At 49.9% G+C, this 18,121-nt stretch overlaps 1 protein-coding gene across 19 annotated transcripts in view; it reads right to left on the bottom strand.

The window, feature by feature from the left end:
• Nucleotides 1–18,121, bottom strand: part of R3HDM2 (R3H domain containing 2) — a 106,096-nt gene that overhangs the window by 30,257 nt on the left and 57,718 nt on the right. For 8 of the 19 annotated variants that reach the window (XM_038378819.2, XM_043506549.1, XM_043506553.1 and 5 more), the window contains 8 exons: nt 14,440–14,635; nt 9,477–9,518; nt 7,749–7,835; nt 6,115–6,241; nt 4,013–4,091; nt 3,169–3,228; nt 1,271–1,411; nt 747–855 (listed from right to left, as the gene is read on the bottom strand). In XM_038378819.2, coding sequence (XP_038234747.1) covers nt 747–855; nt 1,271–1,411; nt 3,169–3,228; nt 4,013–4,091; nt 6,115–6,241; nt 7,749–7,835; nt 9,477–9,518; nt 14,440–14,604 — 810 coding nt within the window. In that variant the 5' untranslated portion in view covers nt 14,605–14,635. Of the gene's footprint in view, nt 1–746; nt 856–1,270; nt 1,412–3,168; nt 3,229–4,012; nt 4,092–6,114; nt 6,242–7,748; nt 7,836–9,476; nt 9,519–14,439; nt 14,640–15,412; nt 15,527–18,121 lie in introns of those variants that run through there. The other 11 variants (XM_043506550.1, XM_043506544.1, XM_043506548.1 and 8 more) reach the window with 4 other exon arrangements.

An 18,121-nucleotide genomic window follows, 5' to 3' on the forward strand; every position in this document is an offset into this window, starting at 1 on the left:
GATAAAACAGAGAGCCGACCAACATTAGTGTAGAAAATGCAAGAGCCCATACTGCCAGCCTTCGGGACACTGGTGGGCATCTGACAGTGCCCTGTGGATTCCTGGGATTCCGTGGCCCAGCCCCCTTGCTGCAGAGCTGGGCTCCAGAATCTCAGGTTTAATTTAAAAAGAACCACGCTTCAGCTCTTTGGTTTGCAAAGAAAAGCTTGAAACCGTGAATGCAACATCAGCAGATGCACTTCTGCCTGCCTGCATCTGGGGAGAGCCTGAAACAATAGCCCTGAGGAGGTGCAAACAGCCCCTGAAACAGCAGAGGTGAAGGGCCCCACTCATGGCCTATGAACTCTGAAAGCTCAAGAGGACAATTCCCTGGCACGGCTGTTAACCATTTCACTGCTGATCATTTCAGCAACGGCTTTTTTTTTTTTTTTTTAAATTCAGCCAAACTGCTGGCGGGTTGAGGTCCAGTCTGGGGCAGAGTGCCTGGGGATCTGCCTTCCACCCCCTATGCCCCAGCTGCTGGAAGAGCCGGTGGGGTCCTCTGGGGTAGTTCCCAGGAGTAGCTGTGGAAGGTGACAGCACGGACCCAGGAGGGATTTAAAGCTGCTCCCATGCAAGCAGGAACGTCCCCAAACTCACTGATCAAAACCCCGGTGGGTCCCGTTCCCGGGCAACCAAGACACCAAGAAACACGGAGCAAAGCTCAGCTTTCAGGAAGGGCCTGGACACCTCTCCCCCAAACCCACCTGATTATCGTCCCGGTCCATGCTGGCGTCGTCTCGCTTTAGGATGAACCTCTGTGGAAAGTCCACGTTCTTCTCATCTTTGATGTGCTCGGAGAACCTTTGTTCGGGGCTGCGGGGAGGAAAGATGCCGTCACGAGGGGCAGGCGAAGGTGAACGGGAACCTTCCCTATGTTACTCTGCTGCCAGGCAGGCCAGGCGTGTGAGGCAGAGGCCGTCGGGGCAGAGGTTTGAGGCTGCAAGCCACTGGGAGACTCAAGCTGCCGTCAGATCGCCCCGCCTGGTGCAGGCGGGCTGGGGAGTCAGTGCATTCAAGGAAAGAGAAAGTTGACACCCATGTCTGCACTTGGATTTGGGAGGGTGGGTCTCTAGGCTTCCCTCCTCCTTCATTCCCTCCTCCCCATACCCACACCCCTTTAAGGCCTGTCGGGATGAGGCTGTGAAATATCCCAGGAGTGCTTTGGGGATGGGGAACGGAGGGGGTTGCTTGGGAGGGGTTTCCCAGCCCTCCCCAGGGCTCTCCTTACATCCTGGTGTTACTGGTCTTGTTGATAATGACGGCTTTCCCAGTTTGGTCAACGTTATGGTCCATGCCGAAGTAGGCAGCTACCCTGTGCAAGAGCATCCTGTGATATGAGGTCATCTGAGGGAACTTCTTGACCTGACTGCTGAGAACAGAGGCGTATTCAGATGGCATTAAACAGACCAGATTAACCTGGTGCAAACAGGGCTCAGCCCAGAAGGATCAGGGGCCTGATTCAACAAAGCATTTTAAACACGTGCTCAGGTCTCAGTGACTCCATGAGCCAAAGCCGGGGTGGGATGGCTCACGGGCTTAACGCTGCTGAGCCGGGACCCAGGGAAGAAAGACCAGCTATGAGCCCTGGCCCCGATTCTCCAAGACACCGCTTAAGTTTAATCACGTGCTTTGTGGCTTCGCTGGATTGGGGCCTCAGGTCAGAAGCTGGTTCCAATGGGAGCTGGGTCAAGCATGGAGTTCTGTCACCACGATCTCCTGTGTAAAGCCATTTGAGAGCTCCCGACGACAGCTCCTGACCATGGCCACAGGCTGTGTGAAGGGTGGGAGCGCCCCTGGAGGGACGGGTGCTCTCAAGGGCTCTGGGCAGGAATGAGAGGGGAGCAGGACGGGTCGAAAAGCACTTTGTATTTTGACTTGAGCTGATGCTGACCCTTAGAAAATCCCTGTTGCTTCAAATCTCAAGCCCCGTTTAGAGGGGGCCCTACCATAACAGGAGCATCTTTAAAATGCACCCTTCAAACAAACAAAGCGGAAAGGGTCACTTTTGGACACGTCCAGGGCTGGGCAGTCAGCTCTCGCTCTGACCTCCAGATGTGCAGGGGGAGGGAAGGGGGCGGCACCAGTACCAGACGCCTGCCCCTGCCACTTTGCCCCAGCTCTGCCCTGCAAGAAGCACCTCTGGGGGAGAGAGGGCAACAGGTCTGCCTGGCCCCCAGGCTTCTCTGCTCATAAGCTCCGGCCAACAGCTGAGCCAGCCTTTGTGACATGGGCCCAGGGAACCCTGGGACTGGTGCTTTCAGTCGCCACGACCTGGTCTGGATTTGAACAGCAGCTAGCCAGAAAAAGGCTCTAGTCTTTCCAGGCCCAGGAAGGAGCCAGTCTCCCACGGGCCAGGGGCTGGCCTGCAGATCTGTGCTCAACGCCCTGCTTTGCCACAGAGTTCCTGTGCGACCCTGGGCAAGTCACTAACCCCAAGCCACCCACCGTCCAGCCAAACCTCTGACCTGCGTTTTCCAGGTGTCTCAAGCCCAGGCAAGCTTACTTGGCTAGGAGGGTGGGTGAGAGTTTGGAGTCTACTTTAACTCTGGCTGGAACCCACCCATTTTGAAGTAAGGACAGTGGCTAAGTCTCTCAAGTGCGGATAGTCCTCCAATGCCCCCAGGAAGCCTCCCGCAAAGGGCAGACAAGTTACCCTGGCATTGACACAAGCGACTGGGAAAGAATCCTAGAGCGTCTCAGCACAAAGACTCGTTGGATATGCCCCAAGCCACACCCAAGCAAATGCAGAACCATTAGGGACGCAGCAATGCGGAGAGGGCTTTGCTGTGGGGATGCTGGCACGCAGGCTAGGCTGACCAGGAAGCCAGACACCCAGGTTAACTGTGCAATGAAGACACATCCTGAAGTCTATCTGTGAAACGGGGGAACAGCTCTGCCCTGCAGCCCAGGGCTGTGGGAGGATAAACAGACACATTCAATATTGTCCAGTGCTCAGACTGGTGGCAATGGGAACCGTAGAGCATGGCAGATGGAGCAGGCTGTTTTCAAACAGCTCTCTTAGCAGATATGCGTGAGCCTTGTTCTCGTCCCGTCAGAGTGAGAGAGCCTCCTACTTCCCAAGCCACCAGCCAGCTTCGCTTCATGCAAACTCTGCTGGCCACTTACTTGTTATCGCTAATAAATTCCAGAATCTCCTGTTCTAACTTTAGCAGCATCATTCGATCCCTGTCCAGAAAAAGTGGGGAAGAGAAGAATAAATAAATAAATCACGTTTCGAAGAGGAGAAAAGAATGCAGCTCGCTTCCATAATTGCAGATGAACACCCCCTCTACCTCTGAGAAACAGAAAGTGCCTGGCATTAGCAAAGCTCCAGGCTGTTAAATCTACAGGCTTCACCCTCCCTCCGCTGCAGAGTATAAAAAAAATACATAATCAATGATGAGTCAAGTTTTTCCGTTCAAGGTGATCCATTGCTGCATGACAACTGTGTTTCTGGGATCCTTGCGCCAGTGGTGGCCATATGGATAGAAACACAAGCTTGTTATTTTTATGCCTAATCAGTGCTTGGCATTCAGTTTGATATTATTTATTACTGATATTGTGGCAGGCACTCTCCAGACAAATCTTTGATAGCTATTTAGAGGAAGGATTTTAGAGCAATTAAGGGTCCCTTCCTGCCTGTATTCAAACCAATTATTTTCCTTCCCTTGGTTTGAATCCATAATGTACAAGCATGTCTGTTTCACTAGCCTGCAATAATGAAATTACTGCTCCTCCTGCCTGGGTTTATCAACTGTTTACTCTGGGACAAGTCCCCCTGAACTCCAAGATGTGAAACCCACCACTGGGGGTTTGCAATTTCTGACAGCCCCACCACACACCCCCATCCCCCCATTTTGTCTGCAGTCGTGCAAACCCTTCCCTTAATCCCTGGAGTGTGGAGCACCGGTTAACAGCATCTTCCTCCCTCCGCTCAATCAACTGGTGGTTTTGCCATCTTGCAACCTACCTTGGATTTTTTTTCAGTGTATTTACTAAAAATTCATGCAAATCTATTCCAGTGGAGTCTGTGTATTCTTGGCTGGAATCTGAAACAACAACAGAACAGATTAAAGGAAGTGTCCTGTCTTTTTGTTCAGAGTGTATTCAGAGCCTAGCGCTATGGGTCCTGATCCAGAACTGGGGCTTCTAAATACTACAGAAACACAATTATCCATAAAACAGGCAGCACAAATGGGAAAGTGACAGGATTCCTAGAGCCACACTCTAGGGCTCAAAGTCACTGCCAGCGTGAGTGCGTATGAAGCCACTGAAGTCAATGGAGCTGACTCTGCTTAGAACTAGATAAATTAGCCCTAGATTATCAGTTTAAAGATTCTTACTACTAGCCTTGGTCACGGAGTGTGGGGGAGTCAGGGCCCTGCACCCCCCACTTCCGTGACTCTCAGCCAGCCAGTAAAACAAAAGGTTTATTAGACGACAGGAACCCAGTCCAAAACAGAGCTTGTAGGTACAGAAAACAGGACGTCTCAGTCAGGTCCATCTTGGGGGGTAGGGAGCCCAGACGCCGATTCTGGGTCCCCCCCCCCCGTCTCCCCAGCCAGCTCCAAACTGAAACCTCCTCCAGCCCCTCCTCTGGCCTTTGTCACTTTCTAGGGCAAGGAGGCCACCTGATCTCTTTGTTCTCCAACACCTTCAGTTGGCATCTTGCAGGGGAGAGGCCCAGGCCATCAGTTGCCAGGAGACAGGGGGTCGGCCATTCTCTGTGCAGACACCATAACCCCTGCCCTCTAGGGTTCTGCAACAATCATACACCTTTATCCCACCACCTAGATACTTAAGAAATACATAGGGGAAACTGAGTCACTCACACAGTATTCAGAGAAAACATTAAGAACATTCCCACTTCGTCACAGCCATTCAAAAGGAAGAGAGACTGCTCTTGTGATTACGGCGCTTGACAGGGACCCAGAATACTTGGGTTCAATTCCTGGTTCTGCCACACACTCCTTCCGCGATTGTGAGCAAGTCACAGAATTGCTCTGTTCCTCAGTTTCCCTAGCTGTAACATGGAGGGAGTGATAGTTCCTTAAACCCCCAGGGGCAGAGGGAAGATTAAAACATGAATACACATCAGATGATCTGGTCACCGGGGCCCTATAAGAACTCACAAAGATCCAGAATAAAACAGTTTGCAAAGCATTGCAAACAACAATCAGAGAAGGGAACGTTTTCATTCTAAAAATCTATTTAACATTCAGAGAAGTAAAAATCTTCATGCAAAAGTTAAGGAGGCTGAAAAGAAATCTGCAAGAGCCCGATGTTCTCAGTGCCTTCCCGCCACTACATTGTTAAACAGGTCACCCACCCCCCCGGGCAGTGCTAGTGGGATGCCCTCTTGTGGCCAAACGTGGATGCTTAGAAGCCTTCCATGTGAATTACTTTTGTATCCTAGACGTCAGAGGTCTCTTCACCATGAATATCCTTCTTTAAGTGGTAGCAGAAAAGCTGTACGGGACATTCCACCTGCCCCAGCACAGTGGAGCTGGCAGAAGAGTGACTGTCAGCGGCAGGATTTCAGGTATGATTCGCTCTCTGGATGCAAATTTTAAACTTTGCTCCTTTCAACCACTTTTATGTTCTGAAATTTTTAAAAAGGGATTCGTATAAAGCCTCTGAGTTGGACGTCTCCCAAACCCCCTCTACAGCCCCATCTCTATTGGTGAGTTTCACAAAGAGAAACTGAAAGCAGGAACCCCTCCGGGGTGGTGGGGTGGGGTTGTTTGTAGTTGTATCATTCAAAAACATCCAGATCTCCAAGACCATAAAAGGAAGCCACATGTCAGAGTAATAGAAATGTCGGCTGGACAGGACCTTGAGGGGTCAGCTAGTCCAGCCCTCCATGCTGAAGCAGGATTTACTACACCTAGACCATCCAGCACTGGGGTGTCCGGTAGAGCACATTCCAGGTTACAGGAATGCTCCCCCCTGCAACAAATCTCCAAAGGACCGTGCCAGTTAACGGAGATCGGCCTCCCTACACTAACGGCTGAGTCCTGGCTGTCAGAACCCAGGAAGCAGGCTCCTGCAGCCCCACGCCAGTGCACTGACCTCTAGAGAGCATTTTCCTTGGTGCCTTCTCCTTATTCTTGTCTTTTTCCTCTTTCTCGGGCCCATCTTTTGTAGACTTCTCCTCTTCCTTGTCCAAGGGGCAGCTGACATGCAACTGAATAATGTCCTAGAAATAAGCAAAACAGCACTTTATTGAGCTCAACACCCCAAACGTGTCCTGTGGCTCTTCAGATGCCACACACAGCGGCTGGCATGAGCAGCATCAGGGACCATGCACTTGATAGCTAAGTCACAGAATCACAGGACTGGAGGGGACCTCGATGGTCATCTAGTCCCGTCCCCTGGACTCATGGCAGGACTAAGTATTACCTAGACCATCCCTGACAGGGGTTTGTCTAACCTGCTCTTAAAAATCTCCAATGATGGAGATTCCACAACCTCCCTAGGCAATTTATTCCAGGGCTTAACTACCCTGACAGTCAGGCAGTTTTTCATAATGTCCAACCCTAAACCTCCCTTGCTGCAATTTAAGCCCATTGGTTCTTGCCCTATCCCCAGAGGTTATGGAGAACAATTTTTCTCCCTCCTCCTTGTAATGACCTTTTATGCACTTGAAAACTGTTACATCCCCTCTCAGTCTTCTCTTCTCCAGACTAAACAAACTCAACTTTTTCAATATTCCCTCATAGGTCATGTTTTCTAGACCTTTCATCATTTTTGCTGCTCTCCTCTGGACTCTCTCCAATTTTTCCACATCTTTCCTGAAACGTGGCGCCCAGAACTGGACACAAGACTCCCACTGAGGCCTGATCAGAGAGGAGTAGAGCGGGAGAATTACTTGTTGTGTCTTGCTTATGACACTCCTGCTAATACATCCCAGAACGTTTGCTTTTTTTGCAACAGTGTTACACTGTTCGCTCATATTTAGCTGTCCCCCAGATCCCTTTCCGCAGTACTCCTTCCTAGGCAGTCATTTCACATTTTGTATGTGTGCAACTGATTGTTCCTTCCTAAGTGGAGTACTTTGCATTTGTCCTTATTGAATTTCATCCTATTTACCTCAGACCCTTTCTCCAATTTGTCCAGATCATTCTGAATTTTAATCCTATCCTCCAAAGCACTTACAACCTCTCCCAGCTTGGTATCATCCACATCCATTATAAGTGTACTCTCTAGGCCATTATCTAAATCATTGAAGAAGATATTGAACAAAACCGGACCCAGCACTGATCCCTGGGGGACCCCACTGGATATGCTGTGCTCGGATTCATGTTTGTTTGGGGAGGGCAGTTAAGTTGTTAATTACGATGCCTTTGTACACAAAGCAAATGGCTTGTCTTGATCAGCGAGCCAGTGTGAGTAGAAATAGCAGGATAGTCATGGTAGCACGGGTAGCAGCAGTGAAAGCACGGCGCCTGGCATCCTGGTTTCAGGGGGCTTTGAATTCGGCACGGCTCAGCTGTGCTTCTGCTGCCACTTCCCATGCTGCCGTGGCTACACTGCTATTTAAACCAGCTAGTGCAAGAATGTGCAGACAAGCAAGGGAATCACACCACTAGCTCGCACTGTAGATGCAACCCAGGAAATGGAGCCATTGCTGGAAGCAGTTCTCCCTTGGACCAGCACTGAAAAGAAGCTCTCACATTTTATGACCTGGATAAATCTTGGCCTACCTGGGCTTCCAAGGGCCCATCCACAAAGGGGCTGGAGGATTCTTCACACACTGCCAGGCTCCTGACCAGCTTGAGCTTCGAATTAGACTGAAATACAAAGAAACACCACATGCATCTCACGAGCACTTTGACGTGCGACCAAGCCGCTCACTTCATCAACGCCAATTAAACTGCTGCCATCACAATGACATGCCGGCTAAAATGCAAATTCTCGGAGCCAGCAGTAACACATGCAAAAGCAGAGGTTTGTCGGTGCGAGGGCAACAAATTATTCTTTTCTAGGAGACCTTAATTGAGACTGACCCCACCATATTTGAGGAGAAAGGCTATTGTGCTAATCCACCGGACCACTTAGCCTCTGTTAGCATGAAATCTCGCCGAGCAGTTACACAGCCCGCTTCTGCCTCTGCAAGCCCGCATGCTAAATAACCTGCCAAGTCTTAAACCCTCAATAAGGGGCAACCCTGAAACTGACTAAGTCTTTCGAAGCAGGAGGTGATGTTTCTGCTTCCCTTGGTTTAACTAAATGGCTGCCATCCCATTTCCACCATACCTGCCTGCTCAACAACTTCGGGTGCTTCTGGTTCGAAGTAACGCTTTTATAACGCTTCAGGACTCTCAGCCCAAAATGTGTCACCCAATCACCCGAGATCCGGGGGAGCTCCAGCTCTGGGGAGCAGGGCTGAGCATAGCATGTACTCTCCCGCACCGTGGCAGGGGGGTCACTGGCGTGCCAGCCTTCCTGGCTGCTGGATACATTCCCAGATTAAGGCCAGACGGGACCATTAGATCGTGTCGTCTGACCGCCACATGGTACTAAGCAAGAAAGATGTGCCATTGGGCAGATTATTCCAGCCCTGTTGCTCTGAGTCAGCCATCCTAAGGCCAGACGGGACCATTCTGATCATTTAGTGTGACCCCCTGTGTAACATGGGCCCTGGGACCTTCCTGAAATCACCCGCTTGAACTACAGCATCTCTTTTAGAAAAACATTCAATCTTTATGGGAAAATCCCCAGTGACCGAGAATCTGCCACAGCCCTGGGGAAGTCATTCCAATGGTTCGTTACCCTCACTGCTAAAAACTGACAACTTGTTTCCAGCCTGAATTTGTTTAGCTTCAAATTCCAGCCACTGGATTGTGTTAGGTCTATGTCTGCTAAATAAAGGGAGCGGAGCAGGAAATAGATTAAAATCATATGCGATCGGCCAACTTGTGCCACAATATCCTCTGAAGAGGAGGGAAAAATAGGTGTAACTAGATGGCTGCGAAACATTATTTCCCACTTATATTTTTCACTCTTAGTTTAACTGGGTGAAAATTCACTCTTCCGCTGGGTCCATTAGTGGGTGAACGTCCTTAGTTGGGCAGAAAACAGATGTATCCAGATAAACAGCCACCATGCAACTAATCGGACAAGCGAATTCCCTTCTGGAGTTTCACAGCCACAGGACGCTGTGGAGGGCACAGACTTAGCACAGTGGCTTGTCAGGGGCCCTGACTGCACAGGCTGTCAGTGTAATAAGAGAGAGCAAAACAAGCCAGCGAGGTGTCCAAACGGTTGCCGCTCTTGGCTTGAGGAGATGACAGCTGGGGAACTGGTTTAATGGCCGTTTCCAGAAGCACTAACTGGAGGATCATGGAATTCTGGGGTCAGCGTGGGACTCAAACCCTCTTCCCCGAGTAGCTTAGCGCTCCTGCAGAAGGCCGGGGGGGGGTGTCTCCTACCTTGGCTCTTTTTCTGGCGTGTCCATGATTTGAAGTCCGCCTCTGTGGAGAGAGGAAAGAGAAAGTGGGAGGTTTAATCTGAACCTGCGCCATGCTGTATAAACCGGTTTGCTAGAGAGACACATCGCAGGGCTGCCCAAACCCCACCGTGTACACAGCACGTTCCAGGCCAACCCTCTCTGGTGGCAACAGAAGCAAGTGGATCCAACAGGAGGCAGCACAGATGGCCACCCACAGCCGCCTGTCAGACCCAAAGAGGCAAACTTTCGCAGACGAATCAGCAGACCCCAGTCCATCTAGCGCAGAATGCCCAACTCTGCCAGTGCACAGCACCTGGTGCTTCAGAGGAAGGTGCAAACCCCCTCCCCCCCAGTAGTAGATGTGTGATAATCTGCCCCCACTTCAGGTCTAATCCTGGTCTCCAATAATTACAGACTATTTTAAACCCTGAAGCACAAGGTTAATCTCCCTTCACAAACTTGTCACCAGGGATTATAAAGCCAATCTAAGCCAGGCCAGCTCTTTGGGACCTGGGTAGGCCTGATCACCAGGGCTGTGATGAAACCCCAGCCAAAGACTGAACAGGAGCACAAAATGAAAGGTCGTAAATCCAGCCCAATCCAGTGTTGCAGGATATGAAAGACACAAGATGGGCGAAGTAATTTTTTTTATTGGACCAATGGCTCATTCACCAACAGACATCGGCCCAATAAAATATATTGCCTCTCCCACCTTGTCTTCCTAGTATAATAATGAAATATTATTTACTCGCGATGGGGAGTAGGTATGCATATGTGATGGGGCCAGCTGGAGTGGAAACAATACCCTCTTTATAGTTCACCCTCAACAGATGTGAAGTCCGGCCACAGCATGTTCAGAATCTGCCTTCCAGGCCTGGGAAAGCACTATGAAGAACTAGCCTTTCAAAACCTGCCACCTGCAGCAGCCCTCCTTGTGGTTTCAAGCCCTTGGAAACAGACACACACACAAGAGAGGTGCAAGAAGCGGATGTTGACATTTCCCCATCGTACGCACAGCAAGTTCCCAGGAAGTGCCCGGATTAATTTGTCATTGAAATGACTCAGGTCTGAGAAGCCAGCGAGAGGATTCCAGCCTCTACCTTGCTAAGCCAGAACAGTTAGATGGGGATGTACCACCTACATCTGCCTGGGAAGGTTTCCTTTCTAGAGGAACTTATCTCACAGTAACAACCTGAAACTCCGATAAAAGTCGACACCCCTCATTCTGCTTCGGCACCATACTGCTTCTGTCCGATGCCAGCTTGAAGGAGAACGGCTGCAGAGCGATAAGAGGACTGCAGGCCGCTGGGACAGAGGGAGGTGGGGTCTAGCAAACACTATCCAAACCACTCCCGGACTCAGATCACAGGCCATGAGATAACTGCTACAGAACTTCTTGCAAGAAGATTCTCTGGAGAGGGATCACTTAGTGCTGCTTCACTTCACCCACCACCTCTTCAGGGAAGCCAGGGAGCTCTCACTCCTTTCTGGCTTCCACACCGAGGAGTCAAGACTGGAGTCTCACACAGACCGAAATTGTCTGGCCTCAGGAGAGGACCCTTCTGGTGTCGACTCTCCATGTGTGCTTTCTGGTGACACTCCTGTTCCACCCTCCGTTTAGCAGCCAGGGCTGTGGTTGGGATCAAAAGTCTGGCAATTTACCTCCTTGGGCTTTCGCCAGAGCACAGCACAGAGTCTGTCCTATAGAGAAAGATCCTGAGTCCAAAAGGTAACCATGAAAACCTTCACATCATCCATGGAAACGTGCAAACGGTGACTTGGGAGCAGTTGCTGGGGAGGGACAAGCTGGGAAATCCAGGAGAAAGGGCTTTACCCTGGCAGGCCCAGCCTTCCAGAGCATCACACGGGATAGCATGAAATGCAGAGCCCAGCAACACTTTAGAACCAATGTCTTTAGGTGGTGCAAAGAACAAGACTTCAGGAGTTCAGACACTGTTTCGTCATTTTCTTGTACTCCCGTCTGTCTGCATCCATCTGTTGTTGGTCTTGTCTTACAGATAGATTGTCAGCTCTTTGGGGCAGAGACTGGTGTTTTGCCCTGTGTTTGTACAGTGCCTGGCACAGTCGGGTCATGGGCCATGCCTGGGTCACCTAAGGACTCCGATACATGCAGTAAATCAGGTTATCAGCACCATGGGGGGGGATGGGGGCACACAGACCATGTCTGCAGTAGAGATTCACTTACTATGAGCCTTCTTACTGAAGACATCAGAGAAGCGGGATGCCTATCATCATCTACACTGGACAGATCCCTTTAAGACAAGTTTCAGCAGCGCCCGCTGTCACAAGCAGTCCCCTCTGCACTTCTTCAGCCAGGTCACAGGGGACGTCTCAGTGCTTTGCAAACCTGCAGGAAGCCTCATGACCCCCCGGGAAGCAGTGAAGAAATATCACCACCTCCACTGCAGTGACGGGCCCACTGAGGGAAGGCTCAGAGCTCGATGGTCAGAGCACCCTCAGTAGGAGCACACAGCCCCTCTGCAAATCAGCCCTGTCCTGAGGTCACACCCTCACACACTTCTCCTTTTGCAGGCCTCATTTCCAGACAGTGGTATTTTATTTGGCCATCTTACTTTTCCTCCCTTAAAATCAGCTGCAGCCGTGGCTTCTCTTTACGGTACCTTCCTGCGATCTGAAGCAGCTGAAGTCCTCCCCACCATGGGCTTGCAGAGCAGCTCGGCGATGAGGTCTCGTAAAGAAGCCTACCATCTGCCTGGCGCTGGGTGCTCCCAAGTCGCAGGAGCATGCGGAGTGCGCTCGGTTTTGATGGCTCCTGGAGGCAGAAATCTTCAGCATGAGCGTCTCCGCTCGGCAAGTGCCATCTGACACGTATACTGATGCGTCCATTTCCATGCCAGAAGCCTTGCAGCGGAGCTCATGCCCAGGCTCGCAGGGCCTGCTTATAAACAGCACCTCTTCGCAGCTCGACAGGACCACGCAGCTCAGCCGGGCCGCTGGCCTTGAAGGGGAGATGTGCTGAGTAAATGAAACCACCAGGCAGAGTGGGGACTTTCCCTGAATGCACAAGACAGCCAAATTCCTTTCAAAATGAGCTGGCTGGGAGCTGCCAGAAGAGACCCCGCTCTGCAAGGAGCTCTATCCTCTCAGCCAAAGTCCAAGCCTAGAAAAGCTAAGGAGTCATTTAACGAGCAAATGCAGGCTAAACCCAGAGGTGAAGGGAACGAGCAAAGGCAACGAGCGTCAGACGCTCAGCACCCTTTCCACAGATGGACCCCTAGAACTGGGGGGCCTCCCTGCTGCTGATCCCGTCAGAGATGCCACAACCCCAGTTAGCCACTGTTGCTAGTGCGGCCCAAGCTGTCTCTGCCTTGCTGGATAAGGGGAAGCTACAAGAGCACAGGGAGCAGAGGGGTGTGAGGTATCTCAGGTTGGGACAGGGTTAGTGGAAGCAGTGGGACAAGCTGAGGGCCAGGCGAGCTCTGAGCGGGGTCCTAAGATAGGCAAGGACTCAGCAGCGCCTGCTGCCATAGCGATCAAGGGGAAATGAATCACAGCAGCCGGATGTCAATTGCTGCTGCCTCATTTGGAGCTGGACAAACCCCCTCCTACCCATTCATCTTAAAGTGGCAGCGTCCTATTTCTGCACAGCGATGGCACTTGTATGCCAGTTTACGTAGGCAATCTAGCACCAGCCACTGGATTTCAAGCGCAGAATCGTGCCATGTATCATCCCAAACACGTTCCGATCCCAGCGACTACCATCAAGGAGCAAGGCCCATTTCCCCCCCTTCAGCTGAAGTACAATGGAAGCACCTTTTAAGTAGTACGCTACCACAAGTTGCTGTGTTTTGCATAGAGATGGCTGCAGCTTCAGCAAGATCCATTTGGGAGTATTTCCAAACCTTCCCTTCCGTGCCAACCTCGCGAGCCTGTTCTGAGAAAGCTGGAGTCTGCACACTGGTGCCTTTCTCAACGTGCTTGACCAGCCAAGTCCACACTCTAGGCCAGCTGGTGCCAGTCGGTATCAGCATGGTCTATTTCTCAGTAGCACCTAGAGACCACAACTCTGATCAGGCCCCATCGTGCTAGGCATTGTATGGGCACCCAGGACCTGCCCCGAAGAGCTTACAGGTGAAACAGACATAACAGACAGGAGAAAGAGAGGCACAGAGAGGGGATGTGACTTGGTAGCTACTCCAGTGATTTCGCTGGAGCTCTGCTGATTTCCACAAGCTGAGGATCTGACCCCCGACTTTAATTCCAAACTCACCCACTTCCTGCAAGAGGGCTGGCTTGTTAAAGAAAACCACAAGATGATTCAATTCAGCTCAAAACTTGGGTTCCTCCCTGAGGACTGCTCAGCCCACATACAATATCCTCACTGTCTCTCTACAGAACCACTCCTGCTTTCCTTATGTCCATCTGGGTAGGGTACTGAACCACCCACCTCAGCGAGCCAGCAAAACCCACATAGAATCATAGAATATCAGGGTTGGATGGGACCTCAGGAGGTCATCTAGTTCAACCACTTGCTCCAAGCAGGACCAATACCCAACTAAATCATCCCAGCCTGGGCTTTGTCAAGCCTGATCTTAAAAACCTCAAAGGAAGGAGATTCCACCTCCCTAGGTAATGCATTCCAGTGCTTCACCACCCTCCCAGTGAAAAAGTTTTTCCTTACATCCAACCTAAACCTCTCCCACTGCAACTTGAGACCATTACTCCTTGTTCTGTCATCTGCTACCACTGAGAACAGTATAGATCCATAACCCTTTCCAGGCAGGATCTTCCGCTAACTAGGTGGGTGTTTCATGCAAACATTTCCAGCCTTTGCAAAAGCATCAAATGGTTGGGGTGGCTAGTAGGGTGCAATGGGAACCTCCACAAATTGGGCCAATTTGCCATTGCCTCTCGTAATGGTAACATTGGGACTGGAGGATGAAAAGGTGCCATGGGCTTACCTGGGATTCCTGCCGTATGTTGGTCTCCTCCCCATCCTTCTCAACCTCTTCCTTGCTCGGTGACCTGGATACAAATTTGTTTTTGTTCACAGATTCCTCCACCAGCTTTTTTTCCGACTCTTTCATTATTTCCAGGGTCTCTTGCGTCGTGTTGCTGTTAGACATCTTCAGTGCAATGCAGTGTAGCGATGGGCACCTGCAGGAAGAGAGGAGATAAGGCAGAGAGAAGGGAGTCAGGATGATGGGAGAGATCCAATTCATAGCTTGGCCTCCTGCACAATTTGCCCCATGGGATGGCCCTGCTCCCTCCTTAACTCAAATGCCCACATGGATATCCCTGTGATGCTTCCCTGTAGCAATTCCCCTCAGTGCAAGTTAGAGCACCTGGGATTCATGCCCAACTTCCTATCACCAGCTGGTTCCATACCCCCACCCTCCTCTCGGATTCAGTCCCATTTTGCCAATAGCACGCTCAAGCCAAGTTTCTCAACTGCTGTAGAGCAGAAGCTACAGGGTTCTCTCTGTAACTGAGAAGCTGGAGGCAGGCTCGAATTAAGACAATCCAGGGCATGCCTAGGAGCACTTCAAAGCCCAACCCCTATTCTGTGGCTCTGCACCCTCACCCCATCCTCCACCTCTCCATCGTGTAACAGCAGCAGCAGGGGCCAGATACACATATGCTGTCTTCTAAACTGGTAAGGAGCCCAATCCCACCACTCCAGACCTCTAGGCAGACTAGGCTCTGCCCCCGAGGAAGGACTCCACCTCCTCCCATCCAAGCAGAGTGCTGTGTGGCCAGGATCCCTTCTAACACCAGCCAGCAGAGCTCCGATGGGGTGATGGCAGAGAAGGCACCCCCCCCCCAGAGCCTCATCCGCTGAGGGTGCGTCCCCCAGAGCAGCGGGTTTGAATGAAAGCTAATCTGCTGATGGAACCACATGATTCCAGATGGCTGGGCCTGTAGTGTTTATACCTTAATCCAGCACTGACTGGAGGCATGAATCCCTTGACGTCCAAAGGACCACCCTTGGAGGGCTGTCAATACACACAACCCAGCTCAGTCCACCAAGACACGCACCACCTACGCTGTAGAACACGGTCATCGGTATAGATGGGCGCTAGGCAAATAGGCTTTCTTTCACTCATCGCCATTTGCTGCAGCGATTCCATGAAGGCGCAAACACACTTTCGACACACGTCATTTTGCTGGCAACATCACAAGGTGCGTTAAGGGTAAACTGAAATGTCGCTAATGCAAAGCTGTGGCCTAGTGGAGAGGGAGCGGGAAGCAGGAGACCTCGATTCAATTCCTGGCTCTGCCACTGGCCTTTTGGGTGGCCTTGGGTGAGTCACTTAAAATCACTTCCTCTCCCGGGCCTCAGTTTCTCCATCTGTAAAATAGGGACAATGATACTCACCTTCTTTGTAAAGTGCTTTGAGAGCTATGGACCAAAAGAGGCAGGTGCAACTATTAATATTAATATATCGTTAGGTGTAGATTTAATTTCCCTGCCTGCTTAAAAAAGTCAACTCTGAACTTGAAGTTTGAAAGAGACCAGAGGCCACATGGGCAGGGCCCAGTGTATTCCAAAACCACGTTGCCCCCTTTCCTGCAGAATTTGCTACAGAAGCTTTTGATTTACAGCTACAGTTTCTAGCCCATATGGTTGCAAAGAAACCTTTTCAAAGTTGAACAGAATCTAAATTTGATGCGGTGATATCTGCCTGAGACTGCAGACAGCCTGAAGCAACAGATCTGATGGAAGAGTGTAATGCTTCTAGTCATCAAAATAGATGCTAACTCCGAAACATAATAACGACAATTAAGTCAACTTTGTTAAATGGGTAGGTAATGAAGCTTCAGAGCAAGTAACTCAAACAGGCTTCTTCTAAATTTGGGAGTGGATAAATCACCTACAAAGGATGACAACGCTTCTGAAATATTGTGGCTGCATTTGCAGAATACAACCTGATATCTGTCCTACAGATATACTGGAAGGGGATATATACATGGGAATGCTGGCTTAAAAGGTACAGAACATGTCTGCACTGGGACTGAATACAAAAAGCCTACATTTAAAACTTAAAGAAGAGCTCTGTATAGCTCGAAAGGTGGTCTCTTTCACCAACAGAAGTTGGTCCAAGAAAAGATATTACCTCACCCACTTTGTCTCTCGAATATCCTGAGACCAACATGGCTACACCACCACTGCAAAAAGCTAAAAAAAGTAAGCTTAGAAACTGGATGCACAGCTGACATTTATCCACTTGTTTTAATAATCGCTTTGGCAGAAAGTGGCTGAAAGAGAGTCAAATACAACAAAGATTTATTGACTCTTGGCTCAGCATGGGAATTGCTAATATTCACTGGCTAATTCAGCCTCATTGCACTTTAATTTGTAGCACTGCTAAACACGAAACCCGTGTTTCACTTTTATTGCAGCTACTGGCTTGGCAATACCGAACATTTAAATACGAATCACTAGTCTGAGTCCAGGAACAATTTCCGCGTCCCAAACCCAAGAGGGAGAGTGTTTTACTCCTGTTATTTATTTATGCAGGAGATGGGGAAGGTTCTAAATGAACATGCTAATACATCTTTCATTTCACAGCCATCCTGCCCCACTAAAGTCACAGTTACTGGTTCAAATTCATTCTGGGGGATATTGGGGAAAGGAATCTGGCCATCAGCACAATGGTCATTTTACACACAGGCTCCCATTGAGTTTGGTGCTGGGTGAAAACGCTGAAAGATAACTGCTGATCCTTCTGGCAAACGCAGGCCAGAAATCCAGAGGCAAAGGTTTTGGGAATTCATATGCAATGGAAGCGCCCTGTGAACCATAGAAGTGTAGAACTGGAAGGGACCTCATCGGTCATTTAGTCCAGTCCCCTGCGCTCAAGACAGGATTATGTAATAACCAGACCATTCCTGACAGGTGTTTGTCTCACCTGTTCTTAAAAACCTCCAATGATGGAGATTCCACAACCTCCCTGGGCAATTTATTCCAGTGCTTAACCACCGGCAGTTCGGAAGTTTTTCCTAACATCCAAGCTAAACCTCCCTTGCTGCAATTTAAGCCTATTGCTTCTTGCCCTATCCTCAAAGGTTAAGGAAAAATTTGTTTTGTCCTTTTCTTTGTAATAAGCTTATATGTCCTTGGAAACTGTTATCATGCCCCCCGCCTCCCCCCAGGTCTTCTCTTCTCCAGACTAAACAAACCCAACGTTTTCAATCTTCCCTCATAGGTCATGTTTTCTAGACCTTCATTTTTGTTGCTCTTCTCTGGACTTTCTCCAGTTTGTCCACATCTTTCCTGAAATGTGGCACCCAGAACTGGATGCAATATTCCAGTTGAGGCCTAATCAACGTGGAGTAGAGTGGAAGAATTACTTCTCGTGTCCTAGAATGATGTTCATTTTTTTTTTTGCAACAGTCTTCACTCATATTTAGCTTGTGATACACTATGACACCCAATCCCTTTCTGCAGTACTCCTTCCTAGGCAGTCATTTCCCATTTTGTATGTGTGCAACTGATTACTCCTCTCTAAGTGGAGTACTTTGCATTTGTCCTTATTGAATTTCATCCTATTTACCTCAGACCCTTTCTCCAGTTTGTCCAGATCATTTTGAATTTTAATCCTATCCTACAAAGCACTTGCAGCCCCTCCCAGCTTGGTA

Source organism: Dermochelys coriacea, chromosome 20 (genome assembly GCF_009764565.3).
Source record: "Dermochelys coriacea isolate rDerCor1 chromosome 20, rDerCor1.pri.v4, whole genome shotgun sequence".
NCBI classification, from domain to species: domain Eukaryota; kingdom Metazoa; phylum Chordata; order Testudines; family Dermochelyidae; genus Dermochelys; species Dermochelys coriacea.